This window comes from Gopherus flavomarginatus, chromosome 8 (assembly GCF_025201925.1).
Source record: "Gopherus flavomarginatus isolate rGopFla2 chromosome 8, rGopFla2.mat.asm, whole genome shotgun sequence".
Taxonomy (NCBI): domain Eukaryota; kingdom Metazoa; phylum Chordata; order Testudines; family Testudinidae; genus Gopherus; species Gopherus flavomarginatus.
Genome location: NC_066624.1, coordinates 78,125,113 through 78,145,337, shown reverse-complemented (window position 1 = coordinate 78,145,337; position 20,225 = coordinate 78,125,113). Strand labels below are relative to the sequence as shown.

The 20,225-nt window shown below is 42.3% G+C and overlaps 1 protein-coding gene across 7 annotated transcripts in view; it reads left to right on the top strand.

The window, feature by feature from the left end:
* DOCK10 (dedicator of cytokinesis 10) overlaps positions 1–20,225 on the top strand; it is a 240,443-nt gene that overhangs the window by 29,612 nt on the left and 190,606 nt on the right. For 5 of the 7 annotated variants that reach the window (XM_050963971.1, XM_050963967.1, XM_050963962.1 and 2 more), the window contains exon 1: positions 15,225–15,436. The exons of the other annotated variants lie outside the window; for them this stretch is intronic. In XM_050963971.1, the coding sequence (XP_050819928.1) occupies positions 15,275–15,436 (162 nt within the window). In that variant the 5' untranslated portion in view covers positions 15,225–15,274. Of the gene's footprint in view, positions 1–15,224; positions 15,437–20,225 lie in introns of those variants that run through there. 7 annotated transcript variants of the gene reach the window in all.

Genomic DNA, 20,225 nt, shown 5'->3' with positions numbered 1-20,225 from the left:
TGTGCCTCCAGTCTCACGCTGTGTATGGCCTGTTTTGGGTTTGCTCTACTCACCACTGGACAGTGCCGTGTACTAGCTGTTCTGGGGATTAGCTCAGTCAGGCTGATGCTCCTTCCAGCAGTTATACCCCATCAGTAGATCCCTGCGTGGACACAAAATTTATATCCGTGAATGAAGATACAAAAATTGGTATCCACAGAGCTGCAGGGCTTTACCAGGAACCGCTCCAGTGAAAGCAGCAGCATGTCGGGCTGGCTCTCTCAGCTGCTCTGGCATGGCTGTACTGCCCCCAGCCCGACCCACTGGAGTGGGCACCAGGCTCTCCGGTAGCTGTTCCTGGTTGCACTAGTGTGTGCAAGCAGCTTGCATGTTACCCAACAGGAGTCCGTTCTGTGTAGCAGTCTGCATCTCCTGTCCGGGAGCACGCGAGCCACTTGTACACGCTAGCATGACCAAGGACAGTTGCCAGTGAGCCAGGTGCCTGCCCCAGTGGGTGAGGCTAGTGGCAGTACAGCCACATCGGAGGAGCTGCCCGCATGAGGCACTGGCTCGTGGGCGGGGCGGCTCAACGTGCTGCTGCTTTCATTGGTGCAGTTCCCGGTAAAGCCCTGCAGCTCCATTGATACCGCTTTATATCTGCGGATATACATTTTGTATCTGTGCAGGGTTCTACCCATCAGTTTTTCCTCTGCAGCCCCTCTCTTGCTCCAGGAACCACAGCATCCTCTCTGTGACTCAGCCCTGTGGCCAGGTCACTATTATGGTTTCCCCTTCTGGGGTGAGTACCAAGGTTCTTGCTCTCTAGCAGTCTCAGGCAGTCTTCCGTTTCTCTGCCTCACAGAGTGGGTATGTCTACACTACAGGATTATTCCAATTTTACATAAAGTGGTTTTGTAAAACAGATTGTATAAAGTCGAGTGCACGCGACCACACAAAGCACAATAATTCGGCGGTGTGCGTCCATGTATCGAGGCTAGCGTCGATTTCTGGAGTGTTGGACTGTGGGTAGCTATCCCGTAGCTATCCCATAGTTCCTGCAGTCTCCCCCGCCCATTGGAATTCTGGGTTGAGATCCCAATGAATGATGGTGCAAAAACAGTGTCGCGAGTGATTCTGGGTAAATGTTGTCACTCATTCCTTCCTCCGTGAAAGCAACGGCAAACAATTATTTCACGCCCTTTTTCTCTGGATTGCCCTGACAGACGTCACAGCATGGCAACCATGGAACCCGTTTTGCCTTTTGTCACTGTCACCGTATGTGTACTGGATGCTGCTAACAGAGGCGGTACTGCAGTGCTACACAGCAGCATTCATTTGCCTTTGCAAGGTAGCAGAGATGGTTACCATCCCTATTGCACTGTCTGCCATTGTAATTTGGCGATGAGATGACGGTTTTCAATCATTTTGTACCGTTTGCAACTGGGAAATGGTGATGACGGTTATCAAGCATTTTGTACCGTCTGCTGCTGTCATGGGTGCTCCTGGCTGGCCTCGCTGAGGTCGGCCGGGGGCTCATGGACAAAAATGGGAATGACTCCCCGGCTCATTCCCTTCTTTATGTTTTGTCTAAAAATAGTCAGTCCTGCCTAGAATATGGGGCAAGTCTACTAGAGAGCCAGAGAGCACTGCCACTCCGGGTCAGAGCCCCAGAGATCCTGCAAAATGATGAGCTGCATTCCATTCTGAGGGGGTGTCCCTGCAACAACCCCACCCATTGCTTCCCTCCTCCCACACCCGTCCTGGGATTCCGTGGCAGTGTACCCCCCCATTTGTGTGATGAAGAAATAAAGAATGCAGAAATAAGAAACACTGACTTTTTAGTGAGATAAAGTGAGGGGGAGGCAGCCTCCATCTGCTATGATAGTCCAGGCAGGACATTAAAGAGTATGGGGAGAGGAACGCAGCCTCCCGCTGCTATGATAGTCCAGGGAGTACAGAATCTTTTCTTTAGACACGAAAGTGGGAGGTGGGGTGGGGCTGATGGAGCTCAGGCTCCAGCTGCTATAATGAGGACGGTCACCCAGCATTTTGTACCATCTGCCAGGAATGACAGGGAGTCATTCCCATTTTTACCCAGGCGCCCCCGGCCGACCTCACGAGGCCAGCCAGGAGCACTCACGGGATGATGACGAGGGCGGCTATCAGTCATTTTGTACTGTACCATCTGCCACCGGGGAAGGGAGGGGAGAGGATGCTGCTGTTTAGCGCTGCAGCACCCCGTCTACCAGTAGCATCCAGTAGACATATGGTGACATTGAAAAGTGGCGAGAAACTATTTTTTCCCTTTTCTTTGAGTGGGGGAGGGGGGTAAATTGACGGCATATTCCCTGAACTACTGGCGACAATGTTTTTGACCCTTCAGGCACTGGGAGCTCAGCCAAGAATGCAAATGCTGTTCGGAGACTGCAGGAACTGTGGGATAGCTCAAGTCCTCAGTCCCCCCTCCCTCCTTCCATTTGATTCTTTGGCTTTCTGTTATGCTTGTCACACAGCACTGTGCTGTGGACTCTGTATCATAGCCTGGAGATTTTTTCAAATGCTTTGTCATTTCATCTTCTGTAACGGAGCTCTGATAGAACAGAGTTGTCTCCCTATACAGCGATCAGATCCAGTATCTCCCATACGGTCCATGCTGGAGCTCTTTTTGGATTTGGGACTGTATCGCCACCCATGCTGATCAGAGCTCCACGCTGGGCAAACAGGAAATGAAATTCAAAAGTTCGCGGGGCTTTTCCTGTCAACCTGGCCACTGCATCCGAGTTCAGATCGCTTTCCAGAGTGGTCACAATGGTGCACTGTGGGATATCGCCGAAGGCCAATACCGTCAATTTGCGGCCACACTAACCCTAATCTGACATGGCAATACCAATTTCAGCGCTACTCCTCTCGTCGGGGAGGAGTACAGAAACCGGTTTAAAGAGCCCTTTATATCGATATAAAGGGCCTCGTTGTGTGGACGGGTGCAGGGTTAAATCGGTTTAACACTGCTAAATTTGGTTTAAATGCGTAGTGTAGACCAGGCCTGTCACTCCAACAGTGGCTGGTAGGAGAACCTGGTCCTACCTTCTACTCCGGGTTCTGGTTCAGGGACCCCTCTACACGTCAGCTAAGGTCTGTTTCCTGCACCTTGCTGCCTTTTCCTGAGCTGCTTCCACATGTGGTCTTCCCCACTCCTCTGGGTTTGCTAGTCTCTTCGCTCCCTCCTCCCAGGGAGTAACTTCTGGCAACTCCTCTCTGCAGCCCTCCAACACTTCTCCCAGAAAGCACTTCTCCGAGGAGGCTTCTCCCTACTGCCTCCTCTGCTTCCAATTTCCTGCCTTTTGTAGAAGCCACACCTGTCCTTTGCAGGTGAGCTTCTCTCTAATTAGTTGCATCCAGCCTAAAATTCCTGTTTGCAGCCTAATCAGCTGAATGGACCCACGTGGCCTAACTCAGTTCTTGTAGAGCCAGTGCGGGGAGCACACCCCAGCACATGGCTCTTTCTGCTTCTCATTCAAATATACTGGACTTCAACTTTTTCTGTCCTGGATGTCAAAGGTTAGCTCTGTTTCTGCTGCTTGTTTTTTAACCTTAGCAAGTGTGTGCAGGCACTGAGCACAATCTCCTCCCATGTGGCTTTGCCAATACATTTGAATTTTGATCAGCAACTTACATGCTTATATTCCTGGCTCTCACTGAACAGGGACTGCTAACTATGAATCAAGGCAAGGCATGGTGATTTTACAAAATACACAAATAGGGACTAAGCTGAGATCATAACAGATCTTTTTCAGTTGTGACAAACCCGAAGTGCATTGAAGTCAATGAGAGCCTGTCCATTGACTTTGTCAGGTTTTCAGTCAGACGCTAAAGGAGAACTTTTAGTGCACGAACCTCCCATAGTATTGAATCCATATTCTGACCATCTTATATCCTTAACATCTTTGTGCTATGGACATTTGAGCCAAACCCCTACATTGTCGGAGCGGCTTCAGGCACCAGTGCACCAAGCATGTGCCTGGGGCTGCAAGCCACGGGGGCAGTCTGCCAGTCGCTGGGAGGGGGCAGTCAGGCTGTCTTTGGCGGCATGCCTGCGGGAGGTCCACCAGTCTTGCGGTTTCGGTGGCAATTCGGCAGCGGGTACACCGAAGGCGCGGGACCAATGGACCTCCTGCAGGCATGCCGCCAAATCTGCATTACTAGCGGATCTCCCCCAGGCATGCCTCTGAAAGCCACCTGACTGCCGTGCTTGGAGTGGCAAAATACATAGAGCCGCCCTTGTACATTATATTCTAAATTGCATTAATGTTGGCTGGTTTATTTTAGAATAGTGAAATTTGCTATTACAGAAATAAGCTGTCATACAGTCCTGACTTTTTGTTGAGTTTTTCATCTCACCTCCCCCGCCCCCAGTGGTTCCATAAGGAGTAGGTTTAGTTCCAGGATGGTGAATGAAGAATCCAGTTGTTCTTCCCCTGTGAGAATAGTGGTTTTTAATGTATCTATGAATTTTATTCTTAAACTTCATTTGTGAAACCAGATATACAAGAATCTTTAAAGAATCTCAAACCATAACAAAGATAACAACATAGTATTCTCTGTTAAAATTAGTGAGAACTGTCACAAACATCAACGTGTGTGTTTTTTTTTTTTTTTTTTTTAGTGAAACCGGACTGGTATGATGTTTTGTTTCTTCCTCCAAGCCAACTTTTCTTTTCAGGATTTATCCTCTTGGTCTAGTAAAAAGAGAGCATCTTGGGAACAAGACCAGCTGTTGTTAGACCACTTGTGGGGTTGTTTGTGAGTCCAATGTGACACTTTTAATGCTCTGTTTTCATCAAATCTTTTTGAATTCTCTACAATGACTTCATGGGGAGACTTAGGTCCTTTCTGGGAACCACCAGTACATTGTTTTTATAATATGGCTTCTTTGCACAGAATTCACTTCATTAATATTAGTCTGGCATTATTTTCAACTTCTGGTAAATGTTCTTCCCATAGCTTATCTTAATGTTTGTTTTTATTTAATGCTACGCAATGGTAAGGGTGGATCTAAATAATACACTTTTATTGAATAATAAAGGATCTAAGAAGACATTTTGTTTTTTAACTCTAATGATGGATTTGTTGTTCTGGTATATACTTAAGGAAAACTCAATAAGAGCTATTATTTTTCTTTGCATTAGAGTGGTCTAGCCATTCTGTTCTTTAGCCAGTACAATTAAGGACTGATCAAAAGTCTTTTGAACTCCATGGAAGTCTTTCCCTTAAGTTCACTGAGCTTTGGATCTGTTACTTTATGGATATTGAGAGAAGTACCTTGCTAGGCAAGTTGTCCCATTGATTTCAGTAGGTTTGCTCTTAAAGCAAACTATTTTTCAAAGTAAAGATTGGAGAATTAGCAGCTTCCTGCATGTTCCATATAGATTAACAATCAGATTGCAACAATTACTTTTAAGGTGTGCATACCTGCATGTAGATTTACATCTCACTGTATGTATATAACACCTGTTATTTAACATAATACAGCTTAATAGAAATTAATACTAAAGGAAATTTATCAAGTAGGGAGAAAAGAAAAAAATATATATATTAGGAAGAAGAAGAGTTAAAAAACAGTGCACATCCTGCTTATATGACCCATGTCCGCACCTCTTTGCAACTGCCTAAGGACTGTGTTTTCTAGAACACCCCCCCAACCCCCCCCGTGCAGCAAGGTTGGCTCTGCACTGTCCCCAACACAGGCCAATAGCAAAGTCTGAACCAGAGTGGTTTTTTTAAAGAAGATACTAACTGAATCGTGAAGACTATGTAGTAGCTCTGCACCACATTCAGCGATGAACTGTCATATTGTCACTTCCTCATTTCTAGCTGTGCTTGCCACTGCATAGTTTAGAACTGAACTGTTTCAGCCTATGTTCTTTCACCAGTTCAATACAGACTTTATAGACCAGCTCCTGTACTCCTTAGTCAATCTGTATTTCCATTAAATTCAACAGCGGTTATGGTGAAGAAAGGACTGTCTCAGGATTTCAGGTTTTGAGTCTTACACTTCTATTTTTATGTTAAAAAAATTCATAAACATTATGAATTGAATAAATCATGTTGCTATGATATCCAGCCAGAATGGCTAAGGGTTTGATGACATATCTGTCTTTCAAGTACTACTCTCTAGAGGGTGCCATATATTAACTTTCTGCAGTCCCTCATTTAACGGTTTACCGAGTAGCTGGGTGATATGTCATCCTGTGATATACAGTGTCCTAAGTATACAACATTCTAAATAATTCTTAGTAGTATAGGCTAAGTATGCTAGAAATTAAATGACTGCATTTTGTTCAGTATCTTATTCACTGTCTATTTAATAAATTCTTAGGTGATTTAAATTTTATTTTGATTATAAGTTAACAAATATTAATTGAAAAAATCTTAATGTTACTACGGGTGAATGCAACATGAACAAAATATAAATTTAAATACAACTAATTATATATTGCACAGAGACTATCTTGGCCAGTTAATGAAGTAAACAGTTATCTGGAATTACCAAGGAATATCTAGTGAAGATCAGTTTATTTAGAGTGGATGGAGTAGGTTAACATAGAAGCTTGACTAGATGGGTGAAAAGACATCAAGGTTTTGCTTCTGGTTCTGTGACTGACTCATTGCATGATCTTTGGCAAAACCCTTAACCACTTTGTGTGTCAGTTTAGAACCCTGTACAATGGTTATAATAATACTTACCTACTGTGCAGTTGTGTTTTGAGAATTCATGAATTAATGCTTATAAAATACTTGAGATCCTCAGGTAAAAGGCACGACAGAAGCACAAAATATTAATTCTGTTTATCAATAGCTCTTATTAACTGAGAGTGTTTGAACTTTTTTCAGAATAAGCTTACAATCCACAAATGTGCTTTAAAATGGTATCGTGAATCATTGTAGTACAACAGTTAAATCTTCAGTGATGGACACACTTGGAAAAAAACATTATGCAAGATGTTGTGGCCCAAAACTTTGGCTATGGCAAGGAAGTGGACAGTGCAGCTCTGGAGGAGATTGCAAGAGATGACATTTTTGCTCCTGTGATCCTGGGCTATGTACACTGGAATACTGGTTCTGTGCTACTGTGGGATCCCCCAACAGTGTGGTATGACTCCCTTGTCTAGTTTAGTTGGCTTTTGGGCCCTAATGCATAAAAAGGAGTATGCTATACTGGGGGGTTTGGCCTTATATCATTCATTTAATGACACTATCTTTGTGGCTGAAGATATGCTTTAATTATAAGCCTCTGCTTCCAGGGGCTTATTGTGCTTTCCCGAAAAATTATCTTTTAGACTATTTCCTACTGATGATCTCAGCCTCAAAGTTGATCAATTTGGAAATTAGGTAAGATCCCTCTATTCTTTGTTTGAAGTATCTGAGCATGAAGAGAGATTTGCTCACTTTGAGAAATGTTCCTTGTGCTCTTTTTCTTGCAACTGAGTACCTCAAAACCTTTTAAAATGCCAGATATCCTAGAGATAAGGGCCTCTGGCTGTGTGAGGAAAATTGTCTTTGCTAGGAAGAAGAGCCTTTCTCAAAGATAAAGGGTGAAGGAGACCGTTTCCAGACCTGTGTTCACAGGGGTGCTGTGGATGATGGTGAGATGTCTAGGATGCTGGGCAAGGAGCATTGTAATTCTTAATGCATTCCTGGAAGATGCTCAGATAGCACAGTGATGAGGGTGATATAAGAACCATATAGAATAGGAAGAACTAAAGATTTGTTATTATCTTAATGACAGAAGAATACATACTTTTCAATTATGAGGGCTCTGATAATATAATTCCATATCTAATTTGGATTCCAGATGTGTTGAACAAGATGTGGTCAATTTATTGTACACATGTCTGCATAGTCGCAAAAGAGCTGAGATACCTTCCCCCCCCCATCTATCATACTTATTAAAGCTGTCTCAAACTACAGCTGGCCAGATTCTTCATAGTGAATCATTTTTTTTCTCTGTTTGAGAGTTATGTGAACAGATTTTGATTTTTAGAAAAAATTGCTCAATATTTGATTAACAGATTCTGTGAATAGGTTTTAGTCTTTGGATTGTCTGCAAACCATTCTCTGCAGCTGTGACTTTGAGTACATACACTTTAGGCCAGACTGTGTCATTTTTACTTGCATGGAATAGTACCTTCCGCCTCCACTAGCTTCATTGTAACCACACAGCAATAATATGGCTGTTGCCCTTTGAAATGTGTTACTACTTATTATTATTTATTTTTATTATTATTATTATTATATATATCGCTTTGGGGCTCCATGCCTACTTGGGCAAGACATAGTATGAATGTACAGCAGCTACAGACCCTGCTCTGAAGAGCTTATAATCTTATTTGTGCTGTGTGGATGGTCCCTAAATCTTGGGTTATTTCTGCTCCCTGACCAAATGGTTGAAGGTTTGTTTTAGTGCAGACACTTCTGGTGTGAATGTATGCAAACACATATTGTCATGGGAATTTGAGGCTTGTGTTTTCTACAAACAAAAAAAATCACCCAAATATTCATAAAACAGGGATTGGGTATACAGTTCAAGTAAATTCAGAGATTTGTGCAATCAAATACAATTTGCAGCATTCCCTAGTTGTCCCAATCTGAGATATTAGAGATGAAAGGTCAGTTCTTCATTTACAAAGACATTTCCTTACTTAGGCAATCTCCTTTTAAGGTGAATTCATCCCCCTCTCAAATAAAGCCCTCAATCTAGGGTTTGGGAGTGGTGCAGGCAGGATGGTCCACCAGTTAGCGCATTAGTCTAAGGCTTGAGAGACTTGTGTTCAATGCCGCATTTCACAAGAGACTTGCTCTCTGACCTTGGGCACGTCACTTAGCCTCTTTCTCTGTGCCTTAGTTCCTCATTTGTACAGTGGTGATAAAAGCACTGCCTTAACTCACGGGGGTTTAGTGAAGATAAATGCCTTAAGGATTGTAATGTGCTCAAATACTTTGGCAATGGGAATCATATCAGTACCTAGATAATGCCCTCTGGATTCTATTGCAGCTAGATATGGAATAGCATTTGCAGCCCTTCCACACCAGATGCTTGGAGTGAAAGAGTCACTAGATTGTCATCAACCTGGATGCATTGTTGTATCAAAAATATGTTAATAACTTTTAAATAATTGTATTATTTGCTTGGTGACTGATAACTATAGTTATCTGGCTGATATTTCGTTAGCTGAGGTGCATTGTGATGATTAATTAGTTAATGTTGTGAAGTGCTTCAGAGATGAGATGTTCTATGTAAGTGCTGAATATTATTTATTTTTACCTCAGAAGTACTAGGGGGTATTATGGACAATAACCTGAACCAACATTATTATTCTCCTGTATGATTGTTTGAAAATTGCAGACAGTTCAAAAATAGGGTTTGACTAAAGTATTTTTAACTTTTATTTTTTAGTCTCACCTCACTTTCCTGTCTGTCTTGCGGCATGAGAGTGGCTGATGCAACAAGCATATGCAAAGTTTAAAACTTTGTTTCTCTTCATTCTGCCCTTAAGTGTAAAGTGTTTTGTGACAGTGCTTTCTGGGAAGGACCCCATATGAGCAGGGCCGGCTTTAGGAAGTGCGGGGCCCAATTCAAACATTTTCGGTGGGGCCCTGGCAGAGATGACTAAAAAAAAAAAAAAGTGTAAAAAAAAAAAAAAAAAAAAGCCTTTTATTTCTTCCATGTATTATTTACTTTCCATAACTATATAAATAATACAATTATATATTATGTACATTGCATCATATATGCTGTTGATTACTTATTAATGACCACCATTTCACATGTGTGGGTCCCTGCCACTCCCTGCGAGTGTGCACATGTGTGGGTCCCAGCTGCTCCCTGCCCCCCTCATTGAAGCAGGTGTGCAGGATTACTGCCCTGGGAACTGCAGGGCAGCAGTGGACATGAAGCCGGTTGGAGGCAGGGCAGGGGCTGACTAGAGGTAGGGTCTAGCTGCAGGCAGGGCAAGGGGTGCAGGGCTGGCTGGAGACAGGGGGGTGTGGGGTGGGCTGGCTTCAGGCAGGGCCGCAGGGGTAAGCAACAGGGGTTGAGAGGGCTGGAGACAGAGGAGTGCGGAACTAGTTGGCTTCAGGCAAGGGGGTGCAGCAGGGATTGGCTGGAGACAGGGCAGGGGGTGCGGGGCTGGGTGTGGGCAGGGCGGGCAGGGCTGGAGCAGGCAGGGCTGGGTGTGGGCTGGCTGGCTTTGAGCAGGGCCACAGAGGTGTGTGGCAGGGGTTGGCTGGAGACAGGGCAGGGAGTTTGGCAGGGGCTGGCTGTGGGCAGGGGGGGCTGGTCTGGTGCGGGCAGGGCAGGGCGTGCAGCAGAGGCAGCTGGAGTCCCCACCCTTTAAATAACCCGCAAGGCTCCCACTATTCCAGAGCTCTGGGGGTTATTCAAAGGGCCTGGGGCTCCCCTGCTTCTACCCCCCCCCCGACCTTTTAAATACCCGCGGGAGCCCTGGAGAATACATGGGGGTGGAGGGGCTCTGGTGGCTATTTAAAGGACAGGGTGGCAGAGGCAACTGGAGCCCCGGCCCTTTAAATAGCTCCCGGAGCCCCCGCTATCCCAGGGCTTTGGGGGCTATTTAAAGGGCCCAGAGCTCGAGCAGGCCTGCAGGGTAGGTCTTGCGCTCCAGCCGGGGCGGCTTGCCCCGCTCCGGCCGGGGCTCTGGCTGGGGTTGCAGCGCGGCTTGCCCCGCTCCGGCCGGGGCTCTGGCTGGGGTTGCAGCGCGGCTTGCCCCACTCCGGCCGGGGCTCCGGCTGGGAGATCCGGGCTGTAGGGCAGCCGCGCTCCCGCCGGCGCTTTGATCAGGGGAGCGGGGCCATGGAAGACCCCGGAGCAGATCGCAGCCGGGGTAAGTAAAAAAAGTTTAAAAGGTGCTTAAGGCGCGGGGTCCTCTTAGGCGCGGGGCCCGATTCCGGGGAATCGACTGAATCGGCCTAAAGCCGGCCCTGCATATGAGAATACTTTCTAGTTTGTTTTCTAGTCTATGAGACTTTGTTGTGAACTTAAGAACTCAGACAGGCCACCCATTGGTGTTCTGACAGCATCTTACAGATGGTCTCACCTTATTCTCTGTTGAAGGAGATTAATGAGCTTCCATTCTAAGCAGCCAGCACAAATGCTTCACCATCTAGTCTACACAGAGCAGGTAGCTAAGTTTATAAATCCACTTCCTGTGGATCTTACTTAGAAGCAACATGCATTCTTATCAATGATCTTTTGGTATTAGTTTACCACTTCATGCCTCACTTTGCTGTAAACCTCACTTCATTGTCATTTCCTTCCTGAATGTGCATGCTCTTTTTACTGAGAATTTATTGACTGAATTTAGACATTGAATTTAGTTATTCTAGATAGGCCGAATATTGCAGTCTTTATTGGGACAAAACTCCTGCTGAAGTCAACAGGAGTTTGGTTAGAGCCTGTGCAACTGAATGAAGGTGTGGTCTCTGAGAGGTACATCATAGTGTGTGTAAATTTGCCCAGTTGCCAAATTACTGAGAACCATGTGTTAATGGATATATATTGCAGCCACATGATGAATGAATGAAGGAGAAGATATATATGTCACTGAAGTTGATAGAATTGCATATTGTTTGATTCAGTACAAGTGGGGAAGACATAAATCTTATATCTAGATTGGGCAAATCATTGTCAGTTACATTGTATCCTGCTAGATGAGAGGTCACAAACAGACAGATAATGATTAATAAAATAGAGAGATGATAAAATAATCATGACCATTAACAAGTAATACAATATTAATACAAAATAGTAATTAAAAAACTTGTGGTAGCTTCTTAAAATTCTTGTGGTTAGAGCCTGCAAAGATATACGCCTAGGAATAGCAGAAATAGAAGATGCTACAGAGGTTAAGGTGCTCACCTAGGACTTGAAAGAATTTTGAGAAGTGAACAATATTTCCACCAAGGCTAATGGTGAGGAGCGTGCACATAGAGAGGACATGAGAAGTTTCCCATATGAAACTATTCTGTAAGTGTAGTGCTCAGAAATGACAGTGTGGACAGCATGAAGGTGGATGATAAAACATTTTGAATAAGGTTTATAAGCAGACTAATAGTGTGTCACAATAAAGAGTATGAAAAACCTTGGTTTGGTCAGGAGAAGACAAAAGAGGTCACCCATTGATAGTGTAAAAAAAAAAAATCCGAAGTTTCAAATTGCACAATCTGAATCCAAATAGCTTTTATCTTATTAATACTGTTTAAAATGAAATAATAGACTATTTAATTAGTCATTTAGAACCTCTGAAAGCCACTTTCCAGCAGCATGAGGTACTGAGAGCCCTTCCCTCTGGCTGATTTTGGTGGCCTGATCGTGACGTCAGCAGGGTTTGAGCATGCTCTCTTTTTCAGAATCTGGTCCTTGATACAGTGCGGAAGGCAGGTGTCTCTCTTTTTCAGTTCTGCTTGCCTACCTCAGACTCTGCAGACACAGTAATTCTGAACAATTGCCTCTTAAATGAGCTATGATACCCTCACACTGAGCATAAACTTAATCATCAAATGGCTCCATTGACTTCATCTTATGTAGCAAGGTACTAGCTATCATGAGATAGTGCCTAATGCTGCACCACTGAACGTGATGGGAGTTTTGCTCTTGGCTTCAACAGGATAAGACAACACTGTTAATAGATATAATATAGGTGTAATATAAATTTAAAAGATACCTAAAGGGCTGTCTTATTTTGATGGCTCTGAGGCATCTGTGTGTACATACAGCCATTGTATTGCTGGATTTGAGGATTCCTTCCCTTGAGCCTGTTATGCTTTAACAAAATTTCCTTAAAACAAAGTTCTTTTACTTTGACTTTGCTTTATTTTCCAGGATTTGAACACACTTTGGAATCCAGTTTCAAGGGGTTTGGCTTACTGAGTACAGTTTTGGAACTAGGTTTTCATTAATTATTTCCCCCTTTTTAAGAGTGGAGGACAAAAGGTCAATTTTCTACACTCATACTTTATATGGAATAATACCTTCCTTTACAAGTAATCCTACTGAAGTCATGGGACCACTTGCAGAGTATGGACCTGATTCAGAGTTTGTTGAAATAAATGGAGGTCTTTGATTTCATTGGGCTCTGTATGAAGATCTCGGATATTATTCAGCGTAGTATGGATGGCAGAATTGGACTCTGTGTTATCATGGAAACCAAACTTCATAAAAATCCCCTTCAGCTTTCACAACTGAATACTGTATGAGCAAAAGAAATTACTATCCAGGAGCACAAGAGAGCCATTAACAACCCCCAAGGCAGTAGAACAGTCACCTAACAGCCAGCTACAAAAACTGTGCAGGAAATAAACCAGACCCAGATTGATGCTGCTGGAATTAGAGTTAGGAATATGTGTCCCACAGGTTGCCAAGCGTATTTTATGTGTGGCCAAGGTGTCAACTCCAGTACTGGAGCAGTTTGGGGATTGATGAAAATATAAACAATGCCCCAAAAAGCAGGCGAGATGACTGATTTGGTATGGAAATTACACAGCTGTGCCACTGGGCTGTTGTGAGCCTATTAGAAAAGTTAAACTAATAAGCGTATGTATGACATGGGGCCTCCTCTTTAGTGTGGATATTTATGTGTGATGGTTTTGTCTATATGAGACTGAACATCTGTGCCCAGTGAGAGATTTGGAGGTAGCAGAGCCAGGATTGTTTTATGTTAGGACTGAGGTGCATTGACAAAGCTGTGAGTGAGTTTGTGCAGTGCCTGCTAGTGCTATTAGCTTTCTTTTCATAAGCACTGAAAAGAGAGAGACAAGAAATACTGGCAGCAAGTGCAATGCTTTTAAAGAACACATTTCACTTCTCTGGCAGATGATTTAATTAAAACGATGTTGTCTTTTGACAGATTACTGCGCAATTAAAGCCTGATCAATCCCAGCCTAAAATGGTCCCAAGGAACAGTGTGGGTCCTGTTCCCATTTTATGCTTAAAGGAACAGTATTTCCAAACATCATATTAACAGAAAATTACAGGCCTGCTCATGCCCCCATGCAAATCACTGGCAAAACTATCATTGCCTTCAATATGAACAGCACCTTTATGTAATATACTAGTAATTGTATTTTTGGGTACATATTTGTTTAAGGGAAAGCTGTTGCACTGGAAACACTATTTGGAAATTCTTAGTTCACATTTTAAGAGAAATCCATTTTCTGCTAGATATTTTTAGTGCTAACTTCCTCTGAAGTAATATTACCTTACACTATATATCATTAGACATTGTTATGTTTCCAAGATGATCATATGATTTCTAAGCATAGCTTTTACTGATTTCTGAATGACTTCTCTGGCAGGAGTCAGAAGGCTAAGTTGTTAACTGCTAACAGCCTGAATTCTTACTGATAAAACATTAAAACATTTTACAATTACCTTTCTTAGAAGGTCAGCTGTGCTTTACTTCAACATAAGACCTCATTAGCAAAGATCCTTCTTCACACAAGCTGCCTATGTAAATGTAAAAATGTATTAGTCTGCAGAACAACTGCATGTGTGGGAACACACAACAACTGTATTATTGAGAGGCATTTCAGAGCTGAACACTGGCATTTCTTATTGAGACACTGATATTTTAACATGAACTGGGAGAAGCAGTCCATATTTTTGCATTTGTTATTGCTCATTACATTTTCCAACTCAAGTAAGCTCACTGTATTTCAGAAAATGACAAAATGTAAAAATTGCAGCTCAGATCCTTCAGTGAGCTATAACCAGTTTCTTTTCTCAGGAAAAAACACTCTACATTGAGAATTTTAGATATCTGTCTGTCTTACTGTCAGCGCTATGTTTACTGATTTGATGCCATTACTTATTTTCCTGCAGGTGATTATTACCAGTCATTTAAATTGCTCCTGTCAATTTTTAATAAACAGCTGGTTTATTTGAACTGGGAATTTTAATGCTTTCAGTTCCACTAAACTGGATTCAGAGTAGGATTATTGTAAAAGACAAGAAGCAAATGTTCTGACATGAATTCAGAAGCACACACAGAGAAAAATATCTTAATACTACATGCATGTGTTTAGTTTCAGTGGATCAGATGAAATCTTTCCTATATCTGCATCCAAGCTATTTGGTTGTGATCAGATGATCAGAATTCAGGGAGCCGATTGGAGAGCTAACTGGCTGCAGCTGCATTGTAGGCTGTTTTCAGGGACAAGGAGCCACTGTTTTTCAAACATAGCATAAACATAGAAGTTATTTTGTAGGCTTCAGGATGCAGATATGGGTTGTGCTGCCAGCATTGTTCTGCTTCAAGCCTTTCGTTCTGTGGTACAGAGGAACTGTCCACATATTTGTAGACGACGACAAGAGGAATTGTCACATGAAATTCTGCCACTGGATAGTGATGATGAAATGAACAGACCTAGAACTCTCACCATAATGGTACAGTATACTTCTAGCAAACAGACATAGCTGACAGGATTATTATTACAGATGTTATGTGATTTATTGACTTTAACTATGTAGATGGGAGAAAAGAGCATTTGATAGACTGTTTGCAAGTGTGTACTAGCTTTTTGGTAGATTTGCTGTCTTTGTTATTAACAGAGCTGAAATTTTACTCTTATCTTTAGCTGGAACTGTGAAGTGCACATATGCTGTCTATAAAGCAACACTGTCATTTAACTTGCCTTTGTGTTTTGTAAGTGTTATAAGATATATTACAAGCATTAGAACTAATGTTGTTTAAAGTATTTTATTTCATGTTCTGAATTCCAAAGTGCCAGCTCAGAAATTGTGCACAAAGTCTGTTCATCATAGGAAACTTTTGCCTCAACCAGGATGCAGACAGAATGTATATCAAGGTGTATGCAAATTACCTTCCCAGAGGTCCTTGCAACAGACTGTTTGTATGATAGAAATTTTTTGCTGATTTATTAGTTTCAAAACTCTGAGCTACCTTTTAAATGAAAAAATAAAATTTGTTAGCTGGCTAGTGAGTGTCTCTGTTCTGTATCTCCTCATTTTGAAAGATTATCAGCCTTTACATGAGTGTTGTTTACTCTCTGAATTAGACATTTATTTTTAACTTAAGCTGTGATTGAAATAAAACAAGCACTGCACATCATTATTAGGATTTTGTTTGATCAACCAGTGTGTGACAGAGCATTTCCTTATTTAAAGCATTTTTTGAGATGAACAATATATGAACTACTTAGTTACCACACTTCCTCCCTGGATATAGACACTGTTATAGTTTTCAGACTTTTGAAAGGGATGCGTTATAATCACATTTCATTTCTTATATAACAATTATTTGATACTGTATTACTATTATGTAGTAATCATATTACAAAACCACTGCAGTCATTATTATAGACAGTGTACATCAGAGCCATCAGGTACATCATTTGAATGATACAAAGAGACTCTTCACTAAAGCACATTATAAAGAAGTCCAGAGTGTGTTCACTGATACCTTACCGTATCATTATGTATGTTGATTTATATATAAGTGGGCACTGGGAACAATAGGTAATTTATACCTATTGTGAGATGAACAGAGGGTTAGAAATACTGTGTTGCAGTCATGGTAACTATGGTAAGACACCAATGGGTCAGACCCTAGTAATGCCAGCTTACACCAGCTGAACATCTGGTCCAGTATTTGTGGTGTTGATAACTTGTCATGGGAATGAAAGAGACTCATTTCATCACTGTAGCTCTTTTACCTTAATCTGTTGTTTTTAAACTGTGGTTCCCACATAATGCACAGTTTATTCTTTTTAATTAAAAGTTAAATAACTTCCGTCAGAGGAGTTTAAAAATAATTGTATCTCTGACACTAATAATTACTAGGATTGCATGGAATATGCTGTGACAAGGGACCTAAAGAAAGTGCAGTGCGCAAAAGTACTGACTACCCCATCAAATCTGTTATAATGCTTAGAGCAGGGGTAGGCAACCTATGGCACGCGCGCCGAAGGCGGCACGCGAGCTGAATTTCAGCGGTACTCATACTACCCAGGTCCTGGCCACCAGTCCAGGGGACTCTGCATTTTAATTTAATTTTAAACGAAGCATCTTAAACATTTTAAAAACCTTATTTACTTTATATGCAACAATAGTTTAGTTATTTATTACAAGACTTTTAAAAACATTAAAATGTATTACTGGCACGCGAAACCTTAAATTAGAGTAAATAAATGAAGACTCGGCACACCACTTAGAGTAAAAGCATAGTCTTGTTTCAGTTCAGACTGGAGCTGATATGCAATACACTTTGGTAGCCCTGTCACAGTCCAAAATTACATATAATCTGGGCTGCATCATGCCCCCACTGGGAGAGGGGGCTAAGAAAGAGGATCTCTCTGCAAAGATCCCCTTGAAGTGTTCCCCCCAGATCAGATTGTCAGTGAGTGGGATTTGCCCCCCTTTGGAATGAAATGTGGGGTCTACCCACAAACTACAGAGAATTCTTTTCTGGGTGCTGGCTGGTGAGTCTTGCCCACATGCTCAGGGTTTAACTGATCGCCATATTTGGGGCCGGGAAGGAGTTTTCCTCCAGGGCAGATTGGCAGAGGCCCTGGAGGTTTTTCGCCTTCCTCTGCAGCATGGGGCATGGATCACTTGCTGGAAGATTCTCTGCAGCTTGAGATCTTCAAACCACAATCTGAAGACTTCAATAACTCAGACTAGGTTAGGGGTTTGTTACAGAAGTGGATGGGTGAGATTGTATGGCCTGTGTTGTGCAGGAGGTCAGACTGGATTCTCATATGGTCCCTTCTGACCTTAAAGTCTATGAGTCTGAGTCTATAAACCTGAGGGATTCTCAGGAATCCATAGGAGGTCAGTGCCAACCAGAGGACCCGCCGCCAGCTTTGAGCCACTGGCAGCCCATGTCCATTCCCTATGGAGCTGTGCTTTCAGGGATTCCTTCTGGTCTCAAATGGATTTCCTCATTACAAAAGTGGCCCTGGAAAACAGATAATTTAGACTTCACCTCTCATGGGCCAGTTTAGTTAGTGTGTGTTTCTTAGGCCCCACCTTCACCCAATGTGAGGCCACTCACTTTTATCAACAGCCCATTCAGTCCCCCCTTCTCTTGTGCAGATCTGTGTCCCACAGAAAACCCTCATAAAGTTCATTAGTAAGTTGAGGGGGGACATTGTTGATCCCCACTTCCTTGTGGAGTAGGTGAGATTTGGGGTGCAAAGTCTAGCTTTCCATTTGGGCTGGTTTAGGCTTAGACTAGATTGAGAGTGTTGCCCACCAAAAAAGCTACGGAGCAGTAGCAGGCTAAAATAAATGCTCTTTCCCTTGTACATGTTTTTTCTGTTTCCCCAGATCTGGGGGATTATTTCGTTCTACCATTAAAAGCAGTCAGTTACCATTAAAGTTAAATAGGATTGCACCTGAAATAAATTGCTATCAGGCTTTGCAGTTAGACTCTGTAATGATGTGGAGCACTAAGTAGTTTCAAAAGAAAGAGCTGCTTTAGGATTCTTAGACATGGCAGTAATAGTACTGTTTTCAATGGATTTCATGTTTGTTGAAAGGGCAATATGAGAAAGCAGCCTTCAATCCTTCTTCTTAATCCTAGTAAAATGCATGTGTGAGCCAGCAGATTGTCGCTTGGTCTGTGGTAGATCAGTGAAGTTTATGTATGGATAACGTGCTAGAGACTGTTAAACGGACATGCAAAAGAGCATTTGCATCCAACTAACCTTAGTCGTAATGATTTCAGGAGCTTAAGTGATCATGCCTGGTTTATTATGAAGTTTTCATATTTGAAGGCACTAAGAGATTTGGATGCCCCAGGAATGCAAGATCTGGTCCTAAAAATACAACGTACACCAAAAATAATTACATATTGTGGCTGGATCCTTAGCTGTTGTAATCCAGTCTTTCAGTGGAGCTGTCAGCTGAGGTACTGGTCCTGTGTCTCCAGGCACTTAGTCCATCTTTCAGGGGAGAGTGAGTCCCATTTAATCTTTGTGCTTGTTGCAATGGAAATAGACTATGAGGTAATATATTTCAGTATTAAGGTATTCAGAGAAGATAGTATTTTTTAAAGTATCTTCTATACAGAATAACTGTGCCAAGCCTCCCTCTTGCTTCATACCTTGTGAAATTGTTTTTTCAAGCCTATTTATTACATGGACCAGAAGTGAAATCTGTAAATCACATGAGCTAGATTAGAAAGCAATCTCTGAAGTGCTGCATAGAGCAATTTACTCCTAAGTACTTCCAGCAACTGGGCACCTGTACTTTGTTCTACAGTTTTATAAATTAGCTTACACTTGCATCTCTCTCCATTCATCAACACAAACATTCTAATGCAGTTGTAGTTATCTCAGGAATTCTGCTTGACCCTACTGAATGTGATGTGGTAAAGGATTCAGGGAGATGTAGGAGGATTTGGTTCCCCATTTTAATGTGATTTCAGCCATTTGACAAATGTAGATGAAAGGAAAAAGAGGAAGAGAAAAAGAAGGCAGAAAAATGAGACCTCTCTTTATGAAATTCATTTATTGCACATTAACTGAAATGTGACCCAAGGTTCTCTGGGTTCCTCAGCTCATAATGACTTTCACTTGAACATTTGGTTCTTATTCGTTGTTTGTATTATGGCAATACCTAGACCCTATCTCCAACTGTGCTAGGCACTGCACTCACATAAAAACATGGGCTGTGCCTCAAAGGGCATACATTTTCAGTATAAGATGAGAGAAAGCAGGTGAATACAGCAAGCAGATAAGTGAAAGACAAGGCAACAGTGAGAAAACTGTAAGTGTAATGTTCTGTAACCACTGTTTACCAAGTACCTAGTCATTGACATGAATTTTGTAGGCATCACGTTCACAGCAGAGGATTCCAGCATTCTAGTCATGACAGAAAACCAGTCTGATGTCTCTGTTGGCTGATTTTTTCAATTTATATTAGTCTGAAATCCTGATAAGGTGGATTATTAATCATTGTCTTAGATGTATTCCTAAAGATACTTAGATCTGGGAAATGGTATAAATGAGACAAGAAAAACAGAAAGAAGTGCCTGATGGCTGAGGATATAACCTCGTCTCTGAACCTGAACAGAATCCTGGAGCCACAGGAAATGAGCATCCAGTGGCCACTCAGGAGTTGTATGAATTGATTCAGTGTGATCAGTGGCTCAGCACTTAGCAGCCTGTCACATTAATTCATACATTTTAGGAGGACATCCCATTGATGA